Source organism: Denticeps clupeoides, chromosome 11 (assembly GCF_900700375.1).
Source record: "Denticeps clupeoides chromosome 11, fDenClu1.1, whole genome shotgun sequence".
In the NCBI taxonomy this organism is placed as follows: Eukaryota; Metazoa; Chordata; class Actinopteri; order Clupeiformes; family Denticipitidae; genus Denticeps; species Denticeps clupeoides.
The window spans coordinates 2,962,607-2,973,429 of record NC_041717.1 but is presented as its reverse complement, the minus strand read 5'-3'; the positions used below and the strand labels follow the sequence as shown (position 1 = coordinate 2,973,429).

General features: G+C 44.9%; 1 protein-coding gene across 2 annotated transcripts; it reads right to left on the bottom strand.

The window, feature by feature from the left end:
- Window positions 1–135: 135 nt before the first annotated feature.
- Window positions 136–9,596, bottom strand: ppm1f (protein phosphatase, Mg2+/Mn2+ dependent, 1F). Of its 2 annotated transcripts, XM_028997355.1 has the most exons (8): window positions 9,486–9,596; window positions 7,691–7,883; window positions 6,487–6,602; window positions 5,893–6,095; window positions 4,676–4,864; window positions 3,890–4,033; window positions 3,485–3,578; window positions 136–2,897 (listed from the first exon to the last, which is right to left on the bottom strand). In XM_028997355.1, the coding sequence occupies exons 2-8, from the start codon at window positions 7,867–7,869 to the stop codon at window positions 2,578–2,580; spliced, it is 1,245 nt and encodes a 414-aa protein (XP_028853188.1). In that variant the 5' UTR covers window positions 7,870–7,883; window positions 9,486–9,596; the 3' UTR covers window positions 136–2,577. The 2 variants fall into 2 exon arrangements, with proteins under 2 accessions (XP_028853188.1, XP_028853189.1); XM_028997356.1 differs by lacking the exons at window positions 7,691–7,883; window positions 9,486–9,596 and adding an exon at window positions 7,019–7,070.
- Window positions 9,597–10,823: the final 1,227 nt, after the last annotated feature.

Here is a 10,823-nt window from a genome sequence, read left to right as displayed (position 1 = left end):
CCCGTAACTCCTACCACACAGGTCAAGTGCGACTCAAAATGGAGTTTCACTTTTAGGCTGCAACATAGTTAGAAATCTTATCTACTGACTGGGCTGCGCCGCGCCGCGCATTGAATAAAAGAAGAAAAAACAACACCCCTTGTTTTAATTTAATTATACAAATGGTAAAAAAAAACACAAATGCGAAGAATCACAAACGCGTGTATTTTTGGTAAATTGGTTATCCACGCGTGTGCGTGTATAGAAACGCATCCGCTCAGAATAACGCCAGGCGTTCTGTGGCCCGACAAATTCTGTAGGTTACCGCTCTGCTACCAAATATTTTGTCAGTAAGGTGCAACATTTTTGAAAGACAATTCTCCTCCCATTTTTGTTCCAGGGAATTTTTCTGGGAGAATTTTTTGCAACGTTTTTAGCACTTAACTGGGAAAAAATACTCTCCAAAAACGACAAACACCCACGAACAGGTACAGTATCATGTAGAGCATAATTTACAGCATATTACATTTACACATGAGAATACAAATGTCTTAAAATGGCTAACACAGTTCAAACAATCAGTAGTGTTCTTTGTTAAATATTACAGAACGCTGAACGAGCACAATGTAATTGCAAAGCACATCTACAGGACATGTATATTACAAATGTGTATTTCATATATCAGGGCATAAATGCAACACTCCCATAACACTTTATGTTGTAATGATCAGGGAAGGCAGGGTGACACCACTGCAACGGTGACGTCGCACCGCCGCCCACCCTGCAGGCAAAATGCTGACTCAAAACCACAGATTGAAAAGACAGATAATGTCCCTTACTGGCAATGGTTCCTAACTGTAATAAGAAAAGGCCACATCAGAGAGAAAAGAAATAAAAACACTGCACGGTCTCATTTTGGGGGTATCGAGCTGCGCGGTAGGTTTAAAACACAGGTAGGTGTGGACAAGGAAGGAAAGTCGTTTAACATAAATCAAACAGTGCCCTCAGGGAGCGTGTTTCAATTAATAGTACTCTTTATAAAAGAAACGCTTCCCTAATGTTAGCATATGTGTTGTTCACTGATTACACCCACATTAGGCAACAGATTCTGCACGGATGAGAAGCACAAATATTTTTAGCGCCCTCCAAAGTCGTTTACCCTGATGACGAACAGCAAAATTCACTTCTTCTTATCATGGATGTCTTGTATGCAGAAATAAAAGGCAGAATTACACACAGAAATGTACACACACAAGCAATTCGATGAACAGAGAGCTGAGAAAAACAGCACGCCTTTGAGAAAAGAAACAGAAAAAAATGTCTCCAAGGTCTCCGAGGTATTTTATTTCACCAAATCAACGGCACCGCCCCCTCCCTCATTGCCGTCCCGTTCTGCCGTTGTGCAGTATGCATCAGGTCTGCGTTATTAATAACTTTATCACACTACGGCTGCCCTCTTGCCATATTGGATGCATGTCACAGGGCTTTTAAATATTCATGATATTTGAGCAAGCGTTAATCTGAAGCACTAATGCCAGCCCCCAGCCCCACGTCTGGTCGGGAAGACGGTAAGTAAAATAACCAGAACATCGCCAACAAGTTAGTTAAACACATTTGATGTTAAACTCTATTGTGTAGAAGATTACATAAATACCGATGAACAGGAGTGAAGAATACTGTTAACGGATATTAAATACTGATATATGTGGTTTATATGACTGGCACTAGGAAAACATGCTGGAATATACTGGAGTCAGCTTCCCTCTGTAAGGCTAAAAAACACACCGGACCGAACAAAGAATCACACTGTAACCCTACTTTGAATGATTTGCAAAAATTAAGACCACAAGCCAGATATGCAAAAGGACTTTTTTTCTGGCATGAAACCACCATCACAGCCCGAGCCACCCAACTGTTAAGACCAGAGCAGAAAACAATTAAGTAAAAAAAAAAAAAAAAAAAAAAATCAGAAACAGGTAGACATTCTAGAATTTTTCTTAACGGGAACAACAGACAATAATACAGGAGGGATAGCCTGTGACAAATTGTGTGGATTGTAATACAACTAAGGAAAATGTACAGTGCGTCCCACTTTCTTACTGTTTGGGCTGTTTATTCCACTCTCTTGACACTCTGCTTTATCAGCTGATCAGAATAAAGGGTCCTGAAGACACATTCAGAAAGGACCTTATGGCAACACACTGCTGCTGACGGAATTGACTTCCGAAAGTGTGCAAAGAAAGTAACACGTGTTCCCTGACAACCACGACAAGCCAATAGCCTCTATGTCTCAAGGAACTACGGCACTACAGCCTGGCGAGTGTTAGGTTAGCACCATTATGAGATTATTGGTGAAGACACACAGTGAAGTGCTGGTTTTATGGAAAGAAAAACAGAGAAAAAATTCTCTAGTCTACTCATGTAGACTCGACCCCTCAAGTCAAGCGTTGCTGGTGGCACCATGTTCGTCATACACTTACAAATCTGTTTTCAAATGTTCTTATAGTACTGTTGTCACCGATTGCGATCAGACAGTAGAGGTGGTCCACTCGTTTCTCACAGGGTCTCTTCCCTACCTGCACCCATGTCTGAGGTGATTTACGGCGCTGCCGCGCCCTCACACTGTGGCCTCTGGCCCTGCAAGAGGAGCTGACCGGGATCCCTCAGAAACACCAGCAGCACCGTGATGTTGTCACCGGAGCCTGCGGCCTTGGCCTGGGCCACCAGATGCTGGGCCGCTTCCTCCGCTCCTCCAGGCACATCCCTCAGAGCATCCAGAACCAATCCTGGCACGTCTGCAGGCTGCACCACGTCGAAGAAGCCGTCGCAGGCCAGAAGAACGTAATCTTCATCCCCACTCAGGTGCACAGAGGAGCAGTCTGCCTTGTTGGATATGTACGGTTTCTGGTCAAAATCGCCTGACGAACCAAGACCATACCGTTAAATTACAATAATTATCCCACCGACAATCAAGCAATACACTGACCATACAGATATCGGGCTGAGCTGAGCAATTTACTGTAACCAAATCGATTATGACCTAAATAAGAAATATTAACATAATGACAAACTAGACTAAGCCAGTTATAATGCACTATATGGCCAAGCCCTTTACATTTACATTTACATTTACAGCATTTATCAGACGCCCTTATCCAGAGCGACTTACAATCAGTAGTTACAGGGACAGTCCACCCTGGAACAATTTAGGGTTAAGTGTCTTGCTCAGGGACACAATGGTAGTAAGGGGGATTCGAACCCGGGTCTTCTGGTTCATAGGTGAGTGTGTTACCCACTAGGCTACTACCAGCCCTTTACAGAAGACACCATTTAAAATGCAATTTCTTCCATTACAGCAACACAATACGAATAACCAAAAAGATCACTGAAGAAAATCAATAGACTATACAAACACTCTGCTGGTGATGTCAAGTACCAAAGTGACATCACTGATGATGAACGGCGCTGGGTGATATCATGTCCGTCTTCAAATCTGGCCACTCACCAATAGCCCGAGAAACGGCGTATGTTCCATTTACCCGCCAGCAGCCCATGAAGGCAATGCACCCCCCCAGGTCCTCGATTCTCTGTTTCTCATCCTTTAAAATGAAAAAAAAATATTTTTTTTTGGTCAGTGCACATTTGAGGGTCTTTTTTTATGTGGAAATTCATTTAGCATGAAATACACAATAAATGCAAGCCAGTCAAAAGTTTGGACTCGCCTACTCATTTACGGGTGCATTTTTTTAACATGAAAAATGAAATAACACACATGAGGTGATGTAATAAACCAGAAATATAGCATACTTTCTACAAAAATACTAATTATGTTTCTTGCATTGGATTCTTCAAAATCTCGGAGTAGGGGCGTCCAGACTTTTAACTGATAGTGTAGGTATCTGCACTGCACCTCTCTCTCAGGCTTGTGGGGATCCATCAGCGTCACAGACTCTCCCTGCTTGACCAGCATGGCTTGAGAGTCGCCCAGCCAGGACACATGGAGCCAGTCTCCAGCCAGCAGCACCGCCACGCCTGTACTGCCACTACGGAGGCGCTGCATGCAGCCACACACGGAGATGCGCGTTTGCAATACACACAGAGAATCGTTACAGACTAATACTAGCACGAACACTACTACATCATAAGACCCAACACTCTGAACCACCTTCTTCACCCAAACTTGCTCCACTTCTCATTATGACATATGTTTACTACAGTCGCCATCAGACCCAGTACCCCGTACCCCGCATTTGAAAAGGATCAATCCGACGCACGGGCAAGGACAGAAGAATGACAAATTAATAGAAAGAGGCAGGGTTTCTCTCTGCACCTCGCGATCAAACCTGAAGGCATGACTAGAATGGGCTTCAGCAAATAGGACCATGCAGGGGGCTTCTGCCATAATAAGATGTCTCACTCATCTCCATCTGACTTTTGAAAGTGAAACCACTACAGAGTGTAAGCACTGTGGCGCAGCATTCGGTGACATCACCCTTAGTGAGCTGTGGGCAGCCAGTGTGTGGGGACGGTGCTTTGCTCAGCGGCCCGTCAGTGGCACCTTGGCGGTTCGGGATTTGAACCGGCAACCTTCTGATTACGGGGCCGCTTCCTTAACCGCTAGGCCGCCACTGCCCCTGTATGTCGTTCCAACAAGTTATCATACTAGAACCTTGCACACGTTGACCTTCATACTGACCTCCCTCTGAGCTTTAATCTTGAACATGTCATCAGTGACCAGGAAGGCATTTTTGAAGGCGGCTGCCGTGTCCTTAGCGAGGTCCTCTTGCTGGGACAGAATGACGTGAAGATGTGTGGCGGCGAATGTTGCAGCATCCACGCCCCCATGGCCGTCAAAGATGGCATAATACTCCCGCTCCACGCCGTCCTGTCAGAGGACACAGACAGGATGCCGCTGTCCTTTCGATACCAGACCTCTATAAATATTCTCATGAAAAATTCACAGCTATCAGATGTTCTGCAGAATCTGAGCATCTCAGCTGTTCTGCAGAGGCGATCAAGGCATAACACACACCAGGGGTGTTGAAATGAATCGTATAATGGATGCGTCGCGATGCAGACGTGGACGATTCTGCATCGATGCGGTGCAGAACATCATCGATTACATCATAATGATGTTGCTTGGTGATTTTTTGGCGGCGGTATAAAAATTGTCATGAAGTTGGAGTGCCAGTAGTGACTGTGGCGGCCTGATCTGAGTACAGTACCACTCCGGGTCAGAGCCTGGCAGCCTCGTTCTCGCACCGTAGAAGGCCAGTAGAAGCCAAGCGGGCAAGATTTCTTTCAACCACTTCGAAACACACACACACACACACACACACACACACGATGTGGGAAAAAGCTGATCATAACAGTCTCTTAATGTCCAGAGATCTACAACATGACATTATTTTTTTTTATGAAAATGGTCTGTGTTCTGTCCGCGCTCCCCTGACGCCATTGTAGCAAATCAAAGCGTCCACACAGGCGTATGAGACCTTAACTCTTGTATTTGAAAGAAAATGAAGAAAATGTATGGAATGCATGGATATCGAGGAACTGATAATCGTGTTCGAATCGTGAGACCAGCGAAGCTTCACACCTCTACGACACACGTCTCATCACCCCTGCTGACTTTTAATCAGATATAAAAATGAAAAACAGTCTCAGTAAATATTTAAAAAAATTAAATGACTATATGATTACAATTTTATAACATCATGTTTGCATTTCTTATTTCCTTCTTCCTCACACAAACTTTCAAGAAATAAGACATTTGGGTTTAAAACCAGCTCATTATTTTCCAGTTTGGTTTGGTAGTAAAATTCCACTTTGTCTAACATGTTTTATTTCAATGCATTATAAAAAAAATGAAAGCAGATGCGCAGATGAGGGTAAACTGTGTATGGAGCAAACCTGTAGGCCCAGAAGCTGTGTAAACTCTGCTAAGACAACGTGCCGGTCCTCCATCTTCCGCCGGGAGTTGCGAATAGCGTGGACTGAGCTGCGGCGGAAGCGCGCGGAAGGCACCAGCGACGCGGGGACCTGCTGCTGCCAGGCTGCACCAACATCCCGGAGCTTGTTGAGGAAGGCGCGCTGGAGTTTCTCAGAGTCCAGCACTGCGGACGGAGGGACAGAGAAAGACGTTGTTACCAGACTAAAGGTGGCTTTAAACCATAAAATGATTCAACTAAACTAAAGAGCAGAGAAGCTTGTTCTGTAGCTTCACCAACTGGGCACTAGAGGGCAGAAACATCGTGCTGCTGCAGTCCAGCACTCACAACTGAACAGTGGTCAATAAACAGAAGGAAAGAGTGAAAAATTAACCTATGATCTCACACACACACACACACACACACACACACACACACACACACACTGGCCCACTGTCACACCAACATGTTAATGGAAATATAGCCAATAAGTTTTGTACGCAGGTTTTCTGTTGTTGTTCTTTTTTTTTTTTTTTTTTTTACAGTAACGTCTGACAGGAAAGGGAACAATACTCACGGGCCACTTCCTGCTGCTCGGCTTCCTGGGAGCAGTGAAAAGGCGTGAGGTCACTCTTCATCAGCTCAGAGACAGCAGCCTGGCACATGGCTGCGCTCAGCAGCGACGGGGCGCCCCTGAAACGCAGCGACCACAGAGCCTGAAACCTGCACATTTTGCCATGGAGGGACCCCATCAACGCTGCAATCCAATCAACTAGGGTATCAACCAATTAACGCATCATTCAGAGATGCAAATAATACGGCCATATAATAATGGAATAATTAGAATAATATGAAAGTTCAAGTAAGTGGTTCTAATTAAGTGAGCAGTATATTCTTATTTTAATAGTATTTAGAAAAGCGTAAATTTCTTCCTTTGTCCCTCCAATTGGTCAAATCGTCAGACGGTCGGAGGGGGTGGGCCCAGTCCAGATTCTCTATTTGGCAAGAGATGGCAGCAAATGGCGCCGGACAAATGGCAGTCTGTCCACCCCACCCCCACCCCCACCCTTCTACGACTGTCCGAGCAAAACCAACAAAACGGCACATACCCAGCCAGCACCCAGCCAATCAGCCGACACCCTACAGGAAGCATCTGGTGTGATGCACACGACCCAGTGAGTAACTGCGGCAACACAGACTGCACCTTAAAAACTACACGTGATGTAACCTCCGTCAGCAACGTGCAGATTTAGGTTACGTGGGGCCTTGTGCTTGCCGGAAACCCCAACCAGAGCAACAGGAAGTGGGTAGAACAATAGCAGAAAACTAGACAGGACAGGAGTTCTACCTTCCTCGCCACCACATAATGTCACTGTAAGAAGGGCCGCTTTTACGCTATGATTACGCTTTTACGATTGAAACGTTGTGTGCAGCCTGCTGAGGAGTCTGAAGGCGATGCAGGTACTGGCAGAAACCAACTCTGCGCCTCCCGCAATGCGCCCAAACATGAAAGCGACAGGGAGGATTAACTTGCATCTGCACGGCTGTAATCTCAGGAATGCGCCTCAAGAATGCAGCAAGAAGAACAGGCTGGTTTTAGATCACAGGACACATCAAAAATGGCTGATAAATGATATCTGATGGAAAAATAAACCATCATGAATTCTAAAACACACTAATTTTATATTTGTGTCATTTTGTAACATATTTTGCGCTGAAATAAGTGATCAGGGAGAATTTGTATGACTTTTTCCTCTGTTGGCCTGTTACCTCTCACCCACCTTGCAGTTAGCAGACGGAGGCCCAGATCCAGGCATTCACCCCTGATCTCACCAGGCGTCACTCTGCGGCTCAGAGGGTTGACGGGAGGTGGGTTCTCTGGACCGAAAGGGCTCGGGAACTCCTCCAAAAATCTCGCCAGGAAGCTCTGCATGCTGCTGACCGCTGGAGTGCCCATCATGCACTTCACTCCACCTGTCACACAAGAACATCAGTATGAGGTTCTCACATTTTAAACAACATTTTTACTTAAAGGTCCCTATTATCATTTTTTTATATTGTTGGTCCCCTAATACCGTATCTGAAGTCTCTTTCTGTAATTCAGCCGTGGTGCAGAATTACAGCCACTTTGATCCAGTCCAGGAGTGACATTTGTCCAGGACGTTAAATGCTAATGAGATGGAGAGAGGCAGGATGAGGAAGAAAGCCGCCTATAGAAGTTGAGCGGGCATTCGTGGAAATGACGGCATCAACACCATTCACCAACCACAATGTTTGGCGCAGACAGGATGTTGTGTCTCGTTTTTCCAGAAAAAATAAAATGAACCCACTGATTCTTCAGAGTCTCACGTGACGGAACTAAAAAAAATACATTTGTGATCATTTTTACTTTTACTTTTAAGGGGAGGGTTGAGAAATTCTCTGGGTGCACAAAGCACAAATGGGAGGTAACCTTTCCCCTTATGACAACATAAAGGGGACAAATGTATGTATATGTATACTCTTTACACCTATCGCCATTTCTAGCCACTGCAGGACCATAGACAGGTTAGGGAAACTCGTATTATTGTTAAATTTTCATGATGGGGACCATTAATACATTCATTCTAAAAACCTGCCTACTTGTGGTGGCGGACACATTTCAGCATGGACACCCTAATCAGTCTGTGGGTGCACAGCTCCGTAAACAACATGGACTGTGAGTTCTGATACCGTACTGTCACAACCAGCATGCACGTCTTCAGCGATTGGGCTAGACCACGCTCCCCACGCGCACTGGGCCAAGCCAGATCCTGGAACTTCCCACAATATCTGCACATCAGGCAGTGGTGGCCTAGCGGTTAAGGAAGCGGCCCCGTAATACGAAGGTTGCCGGTTCGAATCCCCATCCGCCAAGGTGCCACTGAGGTGCCACTGAGCAAAGCACCGTCCCCACACACTGCTCCCCGGGCGCCTGCTCACTCAGGGTGATGGTTAAAAGCAGAGGACACATTTCACTGTATCACAAGTGACAATCACTTCACTTTATTTCACTTTATTTCTAGAGATGTTTGGGTCACTCAAACTCAATTGTTATCTGCTTTCAACACATCAGCGTCACAGACGAGGTGATGAAAGCCATCCACTCCACCAGTCAGTGGCCATAACGTGAGAGACTACATCAAAATAAACATATTATTTTAAACAGACCCCAGAAACAAAGGCAGTTAGAGGTGATGTAATAATTTACAGGAAGAACAAAAAAACGCATAAAACCGCTGTGCATGGTTGTTGTTATTATTATTATTATTAATATTCTTTATTCTGCATATCAGTAGTCGAAGCCTTTTACCGAGTGAGATGTAATCTGCGCTGCACCATCGTGCACGTTTACTACCAGGCGACGTGAGCGCGCCTGCGCGCCGCCGCAGAAGGAGCCTGGTGACCCGGGTGGCAGAGTGTCGCCGATCGTCGCGACGCGACCTCCTGTCGCATGCCGAGGGGGCCTCGCTACGGCAAACTTTCACCCCCCCTTCCACATTTATTTATTTATCCATTTTACTAACGACCGGTAGAAAAGTGCAGGCGGTTTCATACCTTGCGGGCGTCTTTTCTTCAGAGAAGCGGTCACTCCCTTCACGCACAACGAGTCCACAATCTTGGGACTCGCAGGCGGCGACAAACAACAAAAAAAAGGACCCCGCTGGAACTGACAACTGACTGCTAAACAGGCCGACGGGAAGCCTCGTCGCATCAGGACGGCAGCAGGTCTATCCTTGTTGCTGCGAGATCGAGTGCAGCGTGAGCGTCCGCAGGAAAAGACACCCCCATCTAGCGGCCGAGTTTGGTACTGCCGCAGGGGCGTTTCCCACAGAACTGAGAAGATGATCAAACCCAGTCACCCCTGTCCACTTAAGAAAGGGATTTAGATCTTTTTTTTTAAACTAAGAGACTAATTTGAGGGTAATTGTATGTTTATGGATTTCCAAGATGCTCCACTACCCAGTTCACTTTATCAGCTACAATGTTATAATGTAGAGTCTACACTGTAGACTTACAGTCAGAATAAGTTGTTTTGTGCATTTATTTTAACACCCACAAGAAACAGGGTTCCTTGTCTTTCCAGCAACACAATGCAATAAGATAAGATAAGATAAACCTTTATTAGTCCCACAAGTGGGAAATTGCATTGTCACGGCAGAATGTGGATAGAACAAAGGTAAGAGCAGCAAAAAATAAATAGGTATATGTATTTATCTACACAATGTACAATTGGTATTTACACCTACAATATACACAACATGAAACAATATAAATTGAAATATAATAATTATAATTTTTATGCAATGTGAAAAGCAACATAATGCATTATAACATGTACAATGTAAAGTTATTAACAGAGGACGTGCTTAGTGTGTGGAATGGATGAGATGTGAAGCAGGACATAATAGAAGTCAGCTCCTATGTCAGCTGGTTCTGCTGTTTTTTTGTCTGTCTGTACTGTCTGCCAGAGGGGAGGAGGTGCATTTCCATGGTGTGAAGGATCTCAGATGGTCCTGCTCATGCCCTGCATATTGGAGTGTTTAAGTTATGTAGTCGGCCCCTGTCCTGTTTAATAGCTGCATGTATTCTGTGCATCAGCAGCCCATGCGAAAGACCATATTTCCTCAACTTCACTGAGTATAGGGTTCTGTAAAGCAGGCCCAATTAGAAGATAAAAAGTTCAGTGGTATGGGATCAGGACACATGTTGTTCTTATAAAAACCACTAGAGGGGGCTGCAGCGCAACATCCAGTCAAGGTGGCGAACAAGAAGATCCTGGTTTGGTGGAGGAGGAGAAGTAGTCAATTTTTTTAAGTTCAAAATATTCATTATGGCTTTAAGATAATGAAACTATTGTATTATTATAATGTATTATTCTATAATAATGTATTA

What these genes read in the sequence shown, in the direction of transcription:
- ppm1f (XM_028997355.1), bottom strand. Translation starts at nt 7,869, where the DNA reads ATGATGGGCACTCCAGCGGTCAGCAGCATGCAGAGCTTCCTGGCGAGA. An exon ending in CCCACAAGCCTGAGAGAGAG is followed by an intron (nt 3,579 to 3,889) that starts GTGCAGTGCAGA and finishes TTCATTTTAAAG; the next exon opens with GATGAGAAACAGAGAATCGA. An exon ending in CGCCGTTTCTCGGGCTATTG is followed by an intron (nt 2,898 to 3,484) that starts GTGAGTGGCCAG and finishes TTGGTTCGTCAG; the next exon opens with GCGATTTTGACCAGAAACCG.